The sequence below is a fragment of the Zootoca vivipara genome, chromosome 6 (assembly GCF_965207765.1).
Source record: "Zootoca vivipara chromosome 6, rZooViv2.hap1.1, whole genome shotgun sequence".
NCBI classification, from domain to species: Eukaryota; Metazoa; Chordata; class Lepidosauria; order Squamata; family Lacertidae; genus Zootoca; species Zootoca vivipara.
In genome coordinates, this window is record NC_142589.1 from 17,754,088 (window position 1) to 17,774,306 (window position 20,219).

The 20,219-nt window shown below is 43.7% G+C and overlaps 1 protein-coding gene across 7 annotated transcripts in view; it reads right to left on the bottom strand.

Moving 5' to 3' along the window:
* Positions 1 to 19,196, bottom strand: part of MORN1 (MORN repeat containing 1) — a 255,307-nt gene extending 236,111 nt beyond the window's left edge. For all 7 annotated transcript variants that reach the window (XM_088671655.1, XM_088671657.1, XM_088671656.1 and 4 more), the window contains exons 1-6: positions 19,113 to 19,196; positions 16,952 to 17,023; positions 16,144 to 16,242; positions 13,288 to 13,398; positions 11,409 to 11,499; positions 10,623 to 10,710 (exon numbers count right to left, since the gene is read on the bottom strand). In XM_088671655.1, the coding sequence (XP_088527781.1) occupies positions 10,623 to 10,710; positions 11,409 to 11,499; positions 13,288 to 13,398; positions 16,144 to 16,242; positions 16,952 to 17,023; positions 19,113 to 19,170 (519 nt within the window). In that variant the 5' untranslated portion in view covers positions 19,171 to 19,196. The remainder of the gene's footprint in view (positions 1 to 10,622; positions 10,711 to 11,408; positions 11,500 to 13,287; positions 13,399 to 16,143; positions 16,243 to 16,951; positions 17,024 to 19,112) is intronic.
* Positions 19,197 to 20,219: the final 1,023 nt, after the last annotated feature.

The following is a 20,219-nucleotide window of genomic DNA, read 5'->3' on the forward strand; positions in this document are numbered from 1 at the left end:
AAAGGACAGCTGGACATATAAAGGGCCCCATTACCTTCAGTAGCTATGGGGCTCATCAAACCTAAATCTGGCCCTGCATCAGACGGAATTATAATGTATTAACTGCCTACCCTAAAAGTGAATTTGAAAAAAATATATAGTTTTATATAAAGGTATTCAATAGCTGTGTACGAAAACAAACATACAACACTGTCTTATCAGACCACAGGTTGACCTGGCTGTTCACTGCCTAATCTAATTGGCTTCTTCTTCTTCTTCGGTGATCACTCGTAGCCGAGTAAGATTGTCTTCCATAAACACCATTTTAACAATGGGTCCGTAAGTGACTGTGGAGGCCAATTGCAATGCATCCCCAGCATCTTTTTCAAATTTGCTTTCTGAGACTCTTTAAGACTGGGGCTGCCAGGGATCGAATGTGAGATTTCCTACATGCAAACAACATGCTCTTACATGGAGCTATGGCACTTCCCCTAATAATTATTCTAATGACATCCTAATACATACACACACACACAGTTGCCACCATGCAAATCTCTGGCTTCAGCAGAGTTTCCAGTTAGCAGATGCTTTGCTGCAGCCTTTCCCTGTTGCTGCCTCTTTGTGTGTTTTGGCTGCATTTAGTTTGTCTTCTTTCCCGGAGGAAGGCCTGCTGCTTGATACACCTGTTAAACGACACGGAACAGGTGGCTAACCTTATGGGCTTCTCCCACCTGCAAGGAAGGAGCTTTTCATAAAGATTAAGAAGAAAAAGTCTTGCTATCTGCTCTGCCGAAGAAACAGCCACAACAAACAGGAGAGGGCTGGAGATGAATCTATCAATAGCTGATTTGAGAAGGAAGCATTAGCACCTTTTGAATTATGCTAGCAGCACACTGGAATCTGCTTTGCACTGCACCAGGTTGGGTGGATCAGTGCTGCTGACTCTGACAGGCAGTGAGTGGCCCCTCAGGGTCCTAGGGGAAAAGCACTGCCTAACTCTGATTCCTGAAATCTTTTCAAAGGTGATTGAAAGGAGGACATGCTGACAGACGGAAGTCTTTTCCAAAGCTGCTATCAAATAACATTTTTCTGGGGACTGAACCTAGGATTTGTATTAGGCAGAACTTTCAGCACATCAAAAGTCTGCCTCAAATTTGGAGGTGGCAGGGAAAGAGAGAACAAGGCCACCACCCCTACTTTTGTGTTTTTTTGAGGTGGAACAAATTTTCAGCTGCGGGGGCTCACCAGCACTTCCTTGGCTCCTTACTATTCCTGGCTAGCAGATATCGCTGCCTGCTGAAAGTGTTTGTTTCATCAAGCATATTTAGTGAATTTGTTTCATCATTGGTCAGTCATTTGTTCTGTACCTAATGATTTTAGAAACCTATGGTGTTTTAACTATTTCATTGTAAGTTGCCATTATATTTTTTCTTATGGGTTGCCTACTTATATTGGCTATATACAACGCTTCAGTGTTTTGGAAATCTATTTTAATCTACTAACATATTACCTGTGCAAAGCTTCTCCAACAGAGGAACAACAACAAAAAAGTCAACAATTGTTGCAAAGCTCTCCCCACTCTGTAACCACGAGGACCAGAAGCACACAGGGGTTATTTTAAAATAAAAGTTTCTCAGGAAGCCTATTTTCTGCACCAGACTCCAAGCTGTTAAGCAGAGAAAGATGCTAGATCAGGCATCCCCAAACTCGGCCCTCCAGAAGTTTTGGGACTACAGCTCCCATCATCCCTCACTACTGGTCCTGTTAGCTAGGGATGATGGGAATTGTAGTCCCAAAACATCTGGAAGGGCAAGTTTGGAGATGTCTGTGCTAGATCAACGATCCGACAGCAAGATCAACCTCACACACTTTGTTCTTCAGTTTTTCCAGCAAACTGATAATGTCCAAATGAGAAGCATTTTATGCATCAGCTTCTCTCAATTATCCTGAACGATTATTGCTGTTGGCAGACTTAGGAAGCTTTAGATCATATATATACACAGTTGTAGAATACGTAAATAGGATGACTAACAGATCTAGGAACATTCAATCCCCTGAATCTTTAATAACATAAATAAATGCAAACAAGAGCTAATTTTAACTGAGTAATGCCCTGCCGCTTCAAACAAAACTGGAAAATGTGTCGTAGCTATTATTATTTTCAAATACAACTCAAATAGAAGCTATCACACTTTCTAATGTATATAAAGTGTTCATTTCTACAGGGCTGGAATGAAGAAGATAGCCCTGTATTACTCATTACCTATATCCAGTGCCCCCCCTCCCCCAGTACTCAGTCACCATGGAGTTGTTGCAGTAAGTGCCACACTTTTTAACAACAACAAAAAAGGTGCTGGTACTGCATAAACTTGAGCACCCCCTGAAAAAAAGCATTGCCCAGGGGCATACCCAGGATCAAAACTGAGGGGGGGGGCAAGGGGCGGGGCCAAGGCACGGGAGGGGAGGGGCCACAAAGTGGGAATGTGGGTGGGGCTACGTAGCCCAGGTGAAATTGACTTGGGTCTCACTAGGCGCCGCAAAGCTTTTTGCAGTCGGAGGCGCCGGGGCTCCACTGACAGCACGCAGCCAGGGCGCTCGGTCTGGCACGCCGGGCTGCCCCCGGTGTACTATGGCCAGGACCCCGGCGGAGCGTGCAGCCATGGGCGAGAGCGGCGCTGCCGGCGGGGCTGGTGGGCAGAGGCGGAGGCGGAGCAAAGCCCAGCTTCCCATCGCGCTCTCTGGTTCCCCGCTGTGCTTGGCCTTGCCGGAGGGTGCGACGGGGAGCTGGAAGGAGGGCGCAACGCGGTGGGCGGGAATGCTGAACTCGCGCTCCGCCGGGCTGTGCTCCGCCTCTGCCCACCAGCCCCGCCGGCAGCGCCGCTCTCGCCCACGGCTGCGCTGGCCTTGTTTCTGGGGGGGCAGCAGCCCCCCTGCCCCGCGCTGGGTACGCCCATGGCATTGCCTATACCACACTCCTTATGCATGGCATTCTACCAGAGACTGCCAGAACCCCAGACTTCCTGGGGGTCTGGCCTGCAAAGGAAGAAATAGAAGAAACTAGATTTCTAGTATGTGGCAGGCCCCCGACCATGTCTCCTGGAGGGAATTCCAAATATCAGTTTTTGGTAGCCCTTTCACGCATCACGTTTGGAAATATCTAAGTTCAGCCAGTGTAGGAAGATGCTTACAGGTCAGATTCCTTATCCATCAAGGAACCATCTCCCCCTACCTCTTGTAGGAAAATTTCACAGGTGGGTGGGGCCACCCACCTGTGAATCACCTGATGCGACTGGGACTTCAAAGCACCTTGCATGACTTGCAAAAGGATGGTGCTTTGAATGTGACTGATGGGCAGGGACTTCAAGTCTGCTACACCTGATGTCACATGGGGTAGGACAGGTGGGTACAATTGGGGGGGGAGCATCCCGAGCCAAACTGGGACCCCTGCCAGACCGAAATTGGCTGATGGGATGGAGGTTCCCCACTCCTACTCTAGGTCCATATTGTCTATTCTGGCTGGCACCAACTATTTAACACCTACTAAAAACATTTTTAGTAGAGGCAAGGCTACCCAGACATATACGGTAATTTTATTGTGTATATCTGGGTTTTTTTAACTATTGGTTTTATCTGTATTTTGATATTTTTTCATGTATACTGTTTTTAAAGTCTGTTTAATTAATATTTTCATGCTAATTCATAAAAACCACTTAGAGATATTATTATTATTATTATTATTATTAAGCAGTATGTAAATTTTGCTTCAAAAATAATATAAAATCCAAGCACTGGTTAACTATGGGGTAGTTTCAGCTAAGCAGGTGAGGCAAATTCTGAGAAAGAGAGAGAGACAGAGAGAGAAAGGGAGAGCGATTCCCAACGTTAGCCCTACTCACAGTAGATCAATTGAAATTAATAGGCATGACTTAGACCCACTAATTCCCATGGATCGACTGTTGGATAGAACCCCAAGCCTCCAGTGTGTCCTCTCTTAACAGCAATCTACTTTTTTAAAAACTAAAAAGTCCCAAAAGTCTTATCCTCCCCTAAAGTGGAATGTTATCCGAGCCTTTTCTGATCCTGCCTGCTATGCAGGGAAGCAAAGATTTGCACACAGCCAGCCAAGACCAAGTTCTGAGTCTCACAGGCTTCTACAAAGCTGGCTGTTTCTTTGTTCCACCCAGAAGTGCTGGTTATTTGGTCCCCGCAATGGCCTCAATTCTGGCTGGACCTTGATTCCCTTTACCCTCTCTCTTCCAGCAACTCCTGGGCTAGCTAAGCCTAGAGCCACAACTTTGTAGCGTGGCCAGGGAAAACCTTAGAGAGAATAAGTTCCATTTTAAAAAAGCAAATGTTAGAGAGCCATCAAGTGGTAGAAAACAAGAATCAGCTGCCCGCAATTTTGCAAAGCAACGAGACACTAAAGACCTCCCTGCTTTATCACCAATTAACATGATTTCAAAAACACTTTTTTGGTTAACGATATTTCACGACTATCAGACCTCTAATACACGAAATGTAGTATACACACAATATTCTTAAGGCAACAAATATTTAACAGATCTTTTTCTATTCTGCTTTTCTTTGAGAATTCAAGGTGGCTAACAATTTCAAGTTTGATCAAAATATCTGGAATACAAATGACAAAATGTAGAATCACAGAAGCAGAATAAAGCTTCATCTATAAACAGGAGGAGTAGAGTGGGCCACTTGTTCATCACAAAAAAAGAGAACATATTTATGTGTATACTTGCAACTTTAGAAATAATTACCGTAAATTAAATAGAAACGATGCATCCCACCATAGTGGGAAAGACTATGACCAGGTGGTCTGTGTGCCTGTGCTGTCTGCTGTCCAAGTGATGTGAATTGTTGATGGTAAAGTTCAAGGCCCTTCAAAGAGGACTGCCCTCTGACAACCTTTCAGATGCAAGGAATGTCCTCTATAAAGTAGGACACATGGCCACCCTAGCAATTGCCTTTCTTTCTGTGCAGATTGCTGCTCTCTCTTCTGATGGTTCTTTCTCTTCAAATTGGACTTGGATAGGACAGCACTTCAAATACCATTTGTTTTCAAAAAGCATTTGTGTTGTATCATGTAAAGATGAGAGAGGGTTTGGCAGCTCTGAACTTAAAACTATGTTATTACCAAATAATAATAATAATAATAATAATAATAATTCCTTCCAGTAGCACCTTAGAGACCAACTAAGTTTGTCATAGGTATGAGCTTTCGTGTGCATGCACACTTCTTCAGATACACTGAAACAGAAGTCACCAGACCCTTATGAATAGTCAGAGAGTGGAGGTATTACTCAGAAGGGTGGTGGGAATGGGTGATTGGCTGATAGGAGTGGTAAATCTGTTGATGACTGTTAACAACTGTTAACGACTGCAATTGGTCTTGCAGGAAAAAGCAAGGGGTGAGGTGCTAAAGAAAGCTTGATCATGTATAATGAGATAAGAATCCAGTGTCCTTATTCAGACCAGGTCTCTCCATGGTTTTAAGTCAACGGTGCCCTTCAGCTCTCTATATTGGACCAACAGCCCAAACCCTACGCCAAAGGATAAATGGACATAAATCTGACATCAGGAATCACAAGACAGAGAAACCAGTAGGAAAACACTTTAATCTCCCAGGACATTCTATACAAGATCTCACAAGATCTTACATAAAATTTTCAGAAACAGACTGGAAAGAGAAGTTGCTGAATTGCAACTCATTACCAAGCTTAAAACCATGGAGAGACCATGGAGAATCTGGAAAGATAATAATATTTTAAGATATATTGGGTCCTCCCTTAAAGAGGGCAAGTGCTGCGGTGAGACCTGGCAACCAAACCCTGCGGGTGGGTATGATTGGATAGCCACAACACCCAATTGGTAGGTCCCTTGATCCAGGGTTCAATCAGGCCAATGGGACGCAGACTAAATGGATCAAGGGACCTATAAACACCTATGCACGTGACCCAGAGCTTTCTCTTTCAGTGCTTGCATCGGAACACCAGCAACGTGTCCGCTGCGAGCCGAGAGAGAGTGATCTACCTTCGACGATTCCGCTTGGTGATCTGTTTTCATTACTCCCCTTTCTTTCCCCCACTTTCCTTTAGCCGTTTACTTCTAATTAATTCCCCCCTTACCTCGCCTTTCCCGCCCCCCCCCCCGAGGGGCTTTTGCCCTACGGTGTTTTGGCCCCTCAAGCTTGGGAGCTTGCCGCTTCCTTTAATTGGCCAGATGGCTTCGTGCAGAGGCTCGCTCATTTCCCCGGCTGCAGCGTTGGGGCTTAGAAATTGTTGAAGCAGATTTCTTTTAACTTCAGAGAGTCCCCTCTCTAAGCGGCTGCCTTTTATTATTTGTTCAGGGGTCTGTGGGGAATTTCACCAGGCCAGGAACTCCCCCCCCCCCCGTACCAACGTGACCACCATTTTTGTACCTTCTTCTTGTAGGAGACATTGCCATCAGCAATTTGGCGGGAGCAGCATCTTGTTTTGGCAGGAGCGCCAACTTGATTGTGTGGTGCAATTTTACTTTCTTCTGTAGTTTTGCCCATTTTATTTGATTGTTAAAAATCAGGATGCCTATTGAAAGGAATCCTAGTCCTGCTCTCCCTTCTAAAAGGGTGATCAGAGGATCGCCTCAAGCTTTGCATTCAGCGCCTTTCCCGGCTGTTCCCCAGCATGCGCTGGATCGTTTGGGTACAATTGTGGCTGATCCTTGGATCAGATCCTGTGGCGCTGGCTAGATTTAACACAGAGCTGGAGTCTTTGGCTCAGCAGTTTGGTAGGCAGCTTGTTTCTCAGCCTGGCCCTTACACGTCTCCTACTGTTTTTGAGGCTCATGGTCCTTCAGATACAAGCAAAGGGAGTGAGGCTTTTGATTCCTCTGGTGCCTCCCAATTTCAACCTGCCAGGATGCCAGTCCCAGGGGTTGGCCTAGGAGTATGGGTGCCATGATACAGCGGGCATTCCAGTCCAGTCTGCCCCGTCCACAGTCTGCCCCCCCAGGGCATGGGAGTTCAGGGGCTCAGTTTGCTCAGCATGAGGGGAGGGGGAATCTTCTTCCCAGCCTAGCTCCTCGCATGCTTCTGCTTCCGTGCAGGTACAATCTGCTCCTTCAAGGGAGGTGTTCAGCACCCAGTCTTCTGAGGAGGATCTCCCAGTGCCTAGAGTCCCTTCCTCGGGTGGCAAGCGGCATAAGAGTCGGCGGTCCAAACACAAGGCCAAGAGGTGCAGAGACAGTGATTCCTCTTCTTCTACTGGTACGTCCTCTGAGACCTCTGAGGACAAGTCTGACATGGCCCTTGGCTTGTATTGGGGTCACAGGGAAGGGCTCCCAGGGGCTTGCTTTTGCAGGACGTTCAGCTGTCTGATGCTGAGCTGGTGCTGATTATTTTTTGCAATTCAAAAACTGACCAGTTGGGCAGAGGCGCCTTGATGAGGCTGCCTGCCACTGGTAAGCCTGGCCCTTGTCCAGTTAAGAATGCCAAGAAATATCTGTCACTTCGCCTGCCTGGGGATGGTCCCTTTCTGGTCCATGACGATGGGTCCTTGTTAAGGAGGCATCAATTTGCTGCAGTTCAATTTGCTGCAGTTATGCGTAAGGCAATCACAGCATGTGGCCTGTCAGCAAGCTAGTTCACACCTTATTCTTTCCGTATTGGGGCAGCTACCACCGCTGCGCATTGGGGCCTGCCCATCGACAGGATTAAGGATCTGGGCCACTGGAAATCTGAAGCATACAAGGGTTATGTTCAGAAGCGGCGTTGAGGTGCGGTTGCTAATGTTGTTTTGTTCATTCCTAGGTCCGCCCACCTTGCACATCTGGATAGTTGGGCACAGCATTGTCCACTGGGCGGCAAGAAGGTGGCAGAGTCTGAATTCGGATGCAGGCTCGGGCTCCCTGACCATGTGAGCATCTCCTGGGTGTCCAGATGAGGAATGCATTGGGAGGAGCTTCTTCCAACGGTGCGGGCGAAGGTGTCTGCGGAAGGCTTGGCAGGGGGTTGGACTGGATGGCCCTTGTGGTCTCTTCCAACTATATGATTCTATGATGGTGGTGCAGTTGGGCGAGAATGACCTGCCAGAAGCTCCCGGCTTAAGCCTGTGGACCCACATGCAGGAGGACTTGGAGGAGTTGAAAGCAGCTCTTCCTGGACTCAAAATGTTCTAGTCGCAACTGCTGCAGCAACGTGAATGGAGAGGATGTCGTTGCCCAGCTGCCACCGAGAGGGCCAGGAGGCATGTCCAGAGTGCAGTGGCCAAGAAGGTTTTGGCCTTGGGCAGGGCGGTGATCCGTCACCCGGGCATTACCTTTCGCAATGCGTCCCTTTACAGGCTTGATGGGGTTCATCTGTCTGTGACTGGGAATGATTTGTGGCTGACCTGCGTGTCAGCGGGTTACAGGATTGGTTACAGGTGTGAGTGGTTGGCGGCGAGCGCGGGCTCATGTGGCGGATAGGCTCTGGTTCAGGTGATAGGGATGGGGGAATGCTCTCGCCATTCCTATGTGAGGGTATTCCATTAAAGGAATCCAGGGACTCAATGGTTTGGTCAACTCAACCCTGTGAGGGGGTTGTGCCGGTGCCTGAGTCCAGGGGGACATCTGGGTGGTGGATATAGCCTGTTCCCGGCTTTATCCGGGTGTTCACTCTAGGCTGAACTATGCTGGTGCCCTGGGTCAGTGCTACCTGCAACGGTGCAGGGAGCTAGTCGAACCAGAGCCTATGCAACCACTCACTTGCTGTAATCAATAAAGTTGTAGCCTAAATTCTGCAAAAAGCCAAACCAAAATCCGAGTCTTGTCTGAATTTATTGTCTAAACACGCAAAAGGATGTTGTTGTGCAGGACAATATTTTAACATTTGTTGTCATGAGGAAAAATAATAAGAATGCACCCCCTCCTTTGATACAAACACTTTCAAGTTAGAGCAGTGATAACAGGTATCAAAACTGTTCTAAGATATCTCACCAGGCTACATTTCTCCAGTTAGAAGAAGAAGAAGAAGAAGAAGAAGAAGAGGAAAAAGAAGAAGGCAGCTTCCTTCATATGTGTAGGCAATATCCAAAAGCCAAAAAACAACAACACCCCTAGCCTATTGGAAAATTATTAGTAAAATTATGAAGAAGATAATGGGATATGTTACTCTTTTCAGTGTTCTTATTTATGATATTATTTAGATGGGTTTGTTAGAGGTGAATATAGAGAGTTGGCTGCTTATATGATAATGAAGCCAGAATTGTATATGCAAAAAAAGTAAACAGAGGTCACAAACCCTACCTTTGATAAAGGACTGGCTTGATAAATTATGGGGTTATGCTTTGATGACAAAATTAACATTTTAAGACTGAAACTTGTTGTTAACTAAAACAAACAAGCAAACAAACAAGATTTAAAGAGAACAAAAAACAAATTTATGACTCTTTGAAATAGAGGACTGTTCTCCATAAAATAGGACAAATGTTACCTTTCTTTTTAGAAAGTATTGGAATGGTTAGGGTATTTGCATTCTGTTGCATTAGTCAGAGAAAGGGGTCACTAAAATGGCACCCATGAAGCATGAATGCCCTCAAATCAATGCTTTTCATAGAGCCCACAGAGTTCCCTTCCTTCTGCTCAAATTAGGCTTGAAAGAACCATTCTACTGTAGCCAGTAATATAGGTTGTGGCGTGTTCTTAGTATGTGGCAAGTTGCCTGTTCTGCAAACCAGCCGAGCAAGAAAAATATGGATTGCAGAAAATTTTAAATTGCACCAACTACCATTTTAAATTGCACCAACTACCATTAAGATTCTATCTGCTTAGCTACAAATACACTAGGCTAGCTTGATGTGAGACAATCTCTGAACACATCTGACATCTTAACAGACAGATAATCAGCAGGTGCCCATTTTTTAATTTCCGACATTATTATGCATGAATGGCCTTTTTTCATGCTCTGAGCAATGCAACAGGACAAGCCATGTGTTGTAATGGATACCAGATATTCAGAAAAGTGAGGTGAGGCAGAGTGCGGGGGAGGTATCTTAAAAAGAAAGAGGGAAAATACCTAGGAAATTGCTAAGGCCAGCAATCCCATCAAAATATGAAATAAAGAGATTTATACAATATGTAAGGCTGCCAAAGGGCAGCAAGATCACACTGGTGTTCCAAACAGGCTATATTTAGATCTAGAAAACAATGAAAATACAATTGAAATTTTAAAATAAATTATCTGGGCTGAAACTTTTAGAGAACAAAATCAGTTAGGTTATTCAGCTATTTAAAAAAGACATCCACTGATTAAAAAGGTATGCAGTCTGAAGCCTGCAGCACTGACTGGATGAGAAGATGTGGTAGAATGCTCAGATGCTGCGGGAATTTAAGAGAGTTTGCAGTCCAACTTCTGTGAGGGAAGAAAAAGCTAGAAGTCTGGCTGGTGGTAAAAACCTGCACAAGAACAGGCTGAGGACAGGGATGAGGTTAAAGAATGTAGGGAAGCTTTGGAACAGGGAGCAATAGGTAAGGAGGCTCAGTGCTACTTTCTTGTAAGAAATCTCACAGTACAGATGCCCCTATAAGCCATACAAAGGGCCCTGTAGGCCGCCTAATGAAACCAGAAGGCAGGAAAGACCTCATTATTGTATGGATCCTCATGACGCTCTTACCTCATATACAGTTCCATTGGCACAGTGAAGCATTCCGTGACCTTGTCTCTGGTCCAGGATCCAGTCTCCTTCAAATTTATCCCCATTTCTTAAAACAAATAAGAAGGTGAAAATTCTCATGTTGCTTGTACAACCATTGAGAATTCAAAAAATAAATACTTACTCCAAGATGACCAAGAGAGAGAAGAGTAGCTGGCTCAGAAATGCCCCTGGGTAAGTTTGAAATTTAATGGGTTATTTATTTATTTATTTATTTATATTCTTTACATCTACTAAAAGTATCCATAGCGGCATGCAACATAATAATGATGGAAGGCACTCTACGCCACTGAGGCAACTTGAGCCTCAGGCGACAATAATGAATCCAGAGTACCTCCACGCTATTTTAATTACAGGTGCTTATAACTTAATTTTTGTTTCACTGGTTTTTTTATAGTTGTAAACTGCTAAGAATCCTATTCTGGCATTAAATGGTATATAAAATAAAATTTTGTTTGGGCACTCCCACTGCTATTTTTCTTAATGGTGCACCATAACCACTTATGCAAAACTGACACCACAAATGGTTTTGTTTATGCTTCTGCATCCTCCTTGAATTGAATGCCAACTGGTCCTATTGTCACCTACTCTGCTTGACTTTGCTTCAGGTATGAATGAATCCCTGACACATTCCATGATATGAATTGTTGCTGCTGCTTTTTGAATTGGCACTCAGTAGTTTCAAGCTAAACCTGAAAACAACATCCAATTAAGAAGAACAGAATAAGAAAGGGGGGGGGAACTTACTTGAAGATCATTTTCCCTCCTCCATGTTTTTTGTTGCTATGGAAGCTTCCTTGATATATTTGTCCATCCTTGTCAGTCAGTAACCCGTGGCCTGAAAAGAGGAGGAAAATGGTAGCAAAAAATGGAAGAAGACTTCTATGTACCAACCAAGAGCAAACCCAGAAATGTGCTCCCTAATCTCAATGTTTCTTTGTCATGTCCAAAGCAGAGCCCTCACCTCTTCCCATTCCACCCCAAGACCAAATACATAAGCTCCTGACTTGGGGATAGAGCTACTAGCCATAATAATGTTTCTCCCTCCACCATTGGGATAATATGCCTCTGAATACCAGTTGCTGGGAATCACAGGTGGAGAGAACTGTCATACTCAGTTCTGGTTTCTGGGCTTTACTTTGGGGCACCCGGTTGGCCACCGTAAGAAAAGGATGCTGAACTAGATGGGCTACTGGTCTGGTGCTGGTCTTATGTTCTTATTGCATATCTGAACATGGAGAGTGGAGGGAAATTTTCAAGTTCCACACCTGATTGTACAAGTAAGTGTGGAGGATAGGAAACACAAGTCCCTGGGGCATCCTGTCCCCCACAAGGCATTGCACAATGTCCAAAGTGATTCCTAACTTCACTCAAATGCACTTCCAACCAGTCCCTTGAATCAAATTGTGTTTCTGTGCAAACAGAAAGCACTTCCACTCCTGCAAGCCCACCCTATCCAGATTTTCACCAATGCCACCCAATGCATTGCAGTCCTGCAAAGGGTGCTACTGAAAGCTGCAGAACCCCCCCCCCCCTCCAAAAAAATAAATAAATTACGGGATGTGACATGAGGGGTATAGCCAAAAATCTGAGGAGTGTATGTTTGCTTGCATGTGGAAGTACTTTGAACTAATGCAATAGCACATTAGCATATAAACCAGTGTTTCTGATTAAACTGGAGCCTTAATCTAAATCCCAAGACTCTAGGCTGGCAAAATATATTTTCGGGCCTGAAGCAGGGAATTCAAATGCCACCTCTTACAGCCCACCAGTTAACATGAATTCACACAGGACAAAAATTCACTAGGAAATGTATATGCGGAAGAGCAGCTCTTATCCTTTCAGTGGAAATTATATCAGAAAATGTACTGGTGCATTTGATCTAACACAGGGATGGGGGACCTTTGACCTTCCAGATGCTTTTTGGCTCAACCTCCTGTTGGCCCCACCCAGCATGGTCCATAGTCTGGGATGATAGGAGCTGCAGTCCAGCAACACCTGGAAGGCCACAGGTTACCTATCCTTGGCTCTGTGCCAACTTTTTAAAATCGCATGTAAATAAACTCACAATATGGAGTTGGATGTGTGTGTGCTGCTAAGCCCTGCCCTCTCTGGCATGTCACTCTGCAAACGTGTAGGGCAAACGTGTGAATCAGGGGGGAGAATGTTTGCTTTGCATGGGGAAGGTCCCAAGTTCAATTACTGGCATCTCCAGGTAGGGCTGAGAGAGACTCCTGTGGAGAGCCACTGCCAGTCAATGTAGCTCATGTGTGGGGAGACTTTTGGCCTCCAGATGTTGCTGAACTACAACGTCCATCATACCTGGCCACTCATCATGCTAGTTGGGGTTGATGATTAGAGCTGTAGTTCAACAATATCTGGAGGGCCAAATGTTCCCCACACCTAGCATACACAGTACTGAGTTAAGATGGGTCAGTGGTATGATTCTGTATAAGGCAGCTCTCTATGTACTTGCATTCAAATAAAAAGAACACTTGGGTGGAGATAAAGAAATCTGCTTATCTCCCACTTTGCTCTTTTTAATGATGTTCCAAATATGCAACCTGGTGTGTGTAAGAGGGGACCTTTCCTAGTTCCATGGCCTCAACCCTGTCTTTCAGCTTACCTTCTCGCATTCCATAGGAGAACTCCCCTTCATATTTTCCACCATCTGCATAGTGAATGACTCCATGCCCGTGCAGCTCTCCAAAGAGGAACTGGCCAGAATAAGTATTCCCTTGAATCAAATATATGATAAAGTAAAACACAGGGAGGAAATTGCTCCGGCAAATGCGACTTAATAATCCTTGGTGTTCCAATAAAGATTTTGACCGTTCTGTTCTTGATACAAGACATTACAAGTGAATAATTACCAACCGCTTTTTATCACCAGGGCAGCTTAATCAAGAACAAAGGAAGTGTTCATTGGGTCTTTATCTTACAAACTAATGGAATCGTAATCCGTATTCCTTTAGGTCTTTAACACCAAGGTATCTTAAAATGACATTAGTGCCATATTTTAAAAAAAGAAAATAAAAGATTCGTAGTATGTTCTTTATGGTTAAGGGATGGGTAAGAAGTACTTTAATTTCATAGTCAACTTAACAGCTTTTTGATGGCAGACAGTCATTCAAACCATTCATTAAAGAGAGCAGGAATGAAGTGGCACTATGAATGCAATTAGTGCCCTGGTCCTAAGTCTCCTTGGACTACCGTAAGTGAGACTTACTTCAGAGTAAACCTGCTCAGGCCTTGCATGCTTGAGCCAATATACACCTTACCAGCTTTCTATAAACAAAAGCATTTCAAAATAAGAATAAATAAAATTTGAAACTAAAACTGAAATTGATAAAGGGTGGTTGAATAAGCAGGATTTGCATTGCATCTTTGAAACTACGGATGGTTAAAGAAGAAGAAGCCACCTGCAATTTTGCAGGAAATGTGCATGCAGTTACATGTTTTCACACAGACAGCACATTAATCTCTACACAGAAGCACCTGCCTCAATGAATTTTGCAATATGTGAAGCATGTGAAATAAGCAGGCCGCAATGAAGAAAGAATGACACCCCCCCCACTATTTATACTTCTACACAGGCATAAGAAGATGCTTAGATTGCAGGCAATAAGCTTTGGTGACAAGGAGGAATTAAGTAACCTAAATCCTATTTCAACAAAAGAGTCCATTGGCAATAGATTTTATGAGACCATATGAAAACAAACAAAATCTTAGGAAAGGGCTGTAGCTCAGGGGTAGAGCATCTCCCTTCCATGGAGAAGGTCCGAGGTTCAATTCCTGGCACCTCAAGTTAATAGGACTTCAGAGAAAAGGAGATGTGAAAGACAAAAAGCGTAAAATAAAAAAGCAACAGAATAAAAATTTCTGAAAGAAGCCATCCAACAAGATGAATAAAAAAGATGAATGTTATCCAGCCGCCCTGGAAGGTGGATGTTACAATTATGTAGCTGGGAGGGAGTGGATGGAAGGAGTTTTATACCCAGCAGGACAATTGCCTGCTCTGGTTTAAAATGGGGGCCCTCTCGGGAGAGAGATGGGAAAGGAATATTAGATGGTCTAGTGGGTGTTGCATCATGAGTCTATTAGTGCTTCAGAGATGGGAAGAGTAGGGCACATTTGTATGCTTGGCAGTTACCTTTTGTATGTGAGTTATAATATTGCCAGAGTATGAGCGGTTGCTTGATAGATGTAATGTATAATATACGCTGCCTTGCAATGCTCTTTGACTTTATTTATGTTGCCATTATGTTTAGGCATATGGAGATTGTTTATGTATTTGGTTTTTTGTTTTGTTTTTTATATAAATCATTTGACATGATTTTTATTGCACTTATTTGTGTATACATAAATATTTATATATTCTTATCTGCTGTAAACTGCTTCAGATAGTAAAAAGACTACAAATGGAAATAATAAGCAAACAAACAAACAAACAAACAGATGATGAGCAGCAAAAACAGGCCATAAATCATAGAAGTGACCCATCTAGCTTTCTGAAGCAGGTAAGCAGAAGAGCTTATTTATTACATATATATCCCAGCCTTTTCTCCAAGAAGTACATGGTTCATCCCTCTGTTAACCCCTATAATGACCCTGTGAGGTAGGTAAAGAGGTTGTAGCTGGTCCATGGTCACCCAGTGAGATCCATGACCGAGTAGGGATTTGAACCATGATCTTCCAAGTCCTAGTCTGGCACTCTAACCAGTACACCACACTGGCTTCCTGGAGTACATCTGCAATGGGGCAGCTATATAAATTAAGTAGGTAAATAAAAAATGGGGGAAGCAAAATGTTGCTTAGAGAAGAATCTGAAATATTTTCCTTGAAGCTTGAATTTGTTTTATTCTGGATTATTTGATGTTTTGTAAACTGCTTGAGATTTTTGCTTTAAAATATAAAGTGGTATAGAAATAAAATGAAAAGCAACAAAATTCATTGATCAAAAATGAATGCCTAGACATTATGTTGTGGCGACCACAACCCATGTTTAAGGTGACATTTGGCAATTAGCTTATATATCTGAGTTTCTAACACTGATACCATGGTACATTCTAGATTAAAAACCCAAAGCAGGAATGTCTTAGACTGGCACCTAAAAACTGACAATGTTAGCATTAAGCGTGTTTTCCTAGGGAAAGCGTAATTGTCCCATACTCTCACCACCTCATTCTTTTGGATTTGATGGCAATCCTCTTTTCCTAGCCTCCTGGGCTGTTAGTTTCCTAAGCCCTCACTTAAGCCACTCCCCGTTTACCTAAGGCCTTCTTCTGCTTACCTTGTCCTTTGCTCTCTTGGGCCTGGACAGTTTAGCCAGAGGCCAGGATGAAAGCATCTCAGTCAGTGACAAAGCATCAACATTTAAGAACAGAACTGCTTCGCCAATTGGAGTCAAAGGCTCTTCTGACTGAAACAAAATCCCTGAATGTATTACAATGTACAGACAACGTACCACAAAAAAACCCACCTGTAGACGCCCAGTATCTGAGTCCGTTGCCCTTAATTTCCCCATCTACAAACTCGCCTTCATAATAACTTCCATCTTTAAACAGCAATTTCCCGTGACCTGGAAAAAATTAATTTTTTTTTTAAAGTCTCAGCAACAACCAGAAACTGCCTGCCAATTCAGTGGATTGGGGACGGGGGAAATAGGTGAAATAATCAAAATAGATAAGGAGACAGGCAGTACAATACTGCACATATCTAATCATTTTTTAAAAAATGGATAGGGGTGCAGCTGATGATTTGGAGAGCAAGCAAGGGAGAGCCAGCCAGAGCGGCAACTTTTAAAAGCAGCAACTTTGAACAACTTTACTACCAATCTCCTGATACACTATGAAAGGAGAAGTAATTCTTAAGTTTTAACTCTCTCTCAACTATTTAACCCTTGCTGCTGAGCTGTAACTTGGTGCAACATGGCATGGGGGAGATGGTCGTACAGCTGCAGTGCCACTGGCAGGTGGCACAGTGGTGGTGAGTCTCCCACTGGTGGTAGTGTGATAGAGCAGGGTGGCACTTCCTGTTTTGCCTCAAGGGCAGGCAAGGACCCACAGCCCAGGTGGGGCTCGCTAGCTCAGGGAGGAGCTTGCTACCTGGAGTAGGTGAGGGTCACATGCCTCATCAAGTGTCCTGGCCAGGACACACTAAATGCGAGCACTCCAAACCACAACATTTTGTTGCAGGTCCCACTTTGTACTGCTTAATAACACCTCTTGCAAGCTAGAATGATATCAACCTCACAATGGCAGAGGACAAAGTTTGTTTGTTTGCCTTACCGTGTTTTCTCCCTTGCTTCCACTCTCCTTCATACTGGAAGAAAGAATTAGGGTAAACATAAAGTCCATAACCTGAAAGGAAGAAATGCAGAAGTATAAGATGTCCAAAAACAGCAGCAGCAATAGAAATGAGGATCTTAAATACCTAAAATAAAAACAAAGCAAGCCACTTTATAGGATAATAAAAATTGTCACAAGTTTCCTTTATGCATTGAAGAAAAATTCATACAGTTTTGAGACTCATTTAAAGATTATTTGCTGTTCTTTGCCCTTAGCAACTGGCATTCAGACACTGACCCTACACATGGAGATTCTAGTTAAGCTGTCATGGCTAATAAGCATAGACATGATTTCCTCTTAATTCTTTTTTAAAAGTAACTAAGTGACCATTTGTGACAGCAAAGGATGTAAGTTAGCTACAGGAGTGGATAAGAAAATTATTTTTGCCAATCCTGAACCTGCTCAATGGATCTAGTTTTTTAAAAGGCTCTTTGTCTTAGAAGAAAATAAATAAGGGTTTGTATAAAGATTTTCTCCGGTTCAATCCCCAGCATCTCCAGCTAACAGAATTTCAGGCGACAGGTAATAAGAAATCCCATTCTCTGCCTGAGATGCCAGAGAGCCAGAGAGCGGCTGTCAGTAAGAGTAGATCGTATTGAGCTAGATCAAGGTAACTATTTCAGGCTGAAGGTCACTTGGTCACCCCTCTGGAGGCTGCATGGCAAGAACTGCAATTCTCACGGCTGCTTTCCAAAATACGTTCCCAGCAGCTATTCTACCGTATTTTAAAACGTTTGCAACTAGCAACTTACACACATTTAATGTGTGCAGTCAGCTTTACACGTTTGACTATACAGTGTATGTATGTATATGTACGTGTATGTGTATGTGTATGTATGTATATATATATATATATATATATATAGGGGGGGGGATCCAGGAAAAAAGACTTTGGCAATCCCACCCACAATTGAACCCGATTTTGGCTTCACACACTATCCCCTGAATGTAACTCGCAAGTACATTGAGATCACTTTCATTATTATTTAATTCAGTAAAATATATTACTTTGAATGGGGAAATGTAGGGGCAGCTTAAAGGGCCACAAAAAAATCTTCTGGCATCAAAGTTCCACAGCGGGGAACCTTGTCTAAGCTGTGACTGACTGACTTTGAGGTAAGATTTCCATCATTTACACTCTATTCACTGCCCACTGCACATCACTGTCCACAGCTCTATGGAAGCTGGGGCTCTTAGTTGTTTTACTGATGTATATTGTTTTGAGATGTTTATTTCAGTTACGCTACTTAAAACGTATAACAGTTATTCTCATAGGCAGTAGTATAGTTCGGTTTTGAATGTGTAATCTGTACTGCATTTCATAAGTTGATTCTTTTTTCAATGCCATTCGTAACTCACTTAGGGTTTCCTGAAGCAGTATAAAAACTTAAGTACGGTAAATAAATAAAATTGGCCAGTTTGTTCTCCCTCTAACTATGAGACCCATAGTCTCCAAGCTGACTGCAAAGGCCAGAGCATGCTAACCCCCCCAGTTCAAGGCCAAGCGCATCAGCTGGAGAAGAGTGCTTTTTGGAGCGGGGGGACAGACAGAAACAAGCTCCCTATAGTTTCTCTTTATCTGGGCTTATAAACAGAAAGAAAGAAACAACAACTTCTTTATAAATAAAATGTAATTATTACATTTACATTACCAAGGGGCTCAAGGTGGCATATATCAACCTGTTTCTCCACAACAACCCTGTGAAGTAGGCTTAGGCTGAGGGGCTGACTGACTCACTCAAGGCCACCCAGTGAACTTCCTAGCTGAGTAGGGTTTGGAACCCTGCTCTCCCAGGTCCTAATATATGTACGAATGTACTGTATGTATATATCTATATCTATATCTATCTGTGTGTGTGTGTGTGTGTGTGCGCGCGTGCGCGTGTGTGTGTATAAAAGTAGCAAATGTGGGTGATAACTTTCCCTATGTGGCTTGTCACCTGATAGACTGCTTCTGTGCATGGAGGTTCGATTTAGTAGTCACAGCTCATGACTGTTCCAAAAAAGGCAACGCGCCCCCTCCCATATTTCTTCTCATTTAAATCCATCACGTTAACAGTCCTCCTGGGGCAAGCTATCCATTCCCGCCGCCGCCACTCACCGTCCCGACGCAGCTCTTTCACCTCCCCACAGTAGGATCCAGGCCTGGAGGCCGCCATGTTTCCATATCCCTCGAGGACGCTACACCTTAGTAACAGATTCTTACCTCTGATTGGCTGTTCGGTTGTTAGGGGGAGGGGCCTCCTCTTGCTGGCCGGGCGGGGATTGCGCGTTTGCTTACTGCGCGCGCGCTAAAGTGTAACGCGGGGTTGATTTCATGTTTCCTGCTCAGCCTGAATCTCCTGCTTTGGTTCAGTGCGAGGCTTACCTGAAGCCGGAAAGTCCCATTGAGTGCAATGGTGGGGGCTTGTTTCCGAGCGCCGGATAAGCTTGTAAAATGCATTTCCTGCGCAAAATAGTCTCGTCCATCTTTATAGCCTTTCCGGTTTTAACCTGCAACGCTGCAAACATCTGAAGAAGTGTGTATGCACACGAAAGGTCATACCAATGACAAACTTCGTTGGTCTCTAGGGTGCTACTGGAAGGAATTTTTGTTTGTTTGTTTCAACAATTATGCTGCATTCTAACCCTGGTAAAATCTAAAAAGGGAGTTCCAGACTTGATGACTAGCTGATTTTTTATGGTGGAAACTTAGTTAACTTAGTTAAGGTTTGCAATCCTATGCACGTTTTCGGAGATCAAGTCTTGTTGAATTTAATGAGACTTATTAGTAAACATGTTTTGGATCACTTCTTTAACCCCCTTTGGTGTGGGTTGCAATTTAGCCACTTAAGATTTTGTGACATCCAAATAACACCACCACCACCCTCAGGTCAGAGTGTGATGTTGCAATGTGGATCAACATCTAATGATTATTACTTATAAGAACAAAAATAAACAACTATCAATCTCAGTCAGGACATGACCCCCTTGTTGGTCTCGACCCAGCCATAGGAGGTTGGTGTTGCAAGGTATTTTGGGGTTGATCAACATGTAATCATTACCACACCCACAGGTTGCACCGCCTGTCTAATGTGGTGTTTTACAAACAAGGAGTTGTGAGAGGTCTCTACCCCGAGGGAATTATAATGGTGATCAAGCTTGTAATCACAACAAACCCGTGAGCAGTTTTTCAAGCTATACCAAATATATGAAGCGGAGAAGAAGA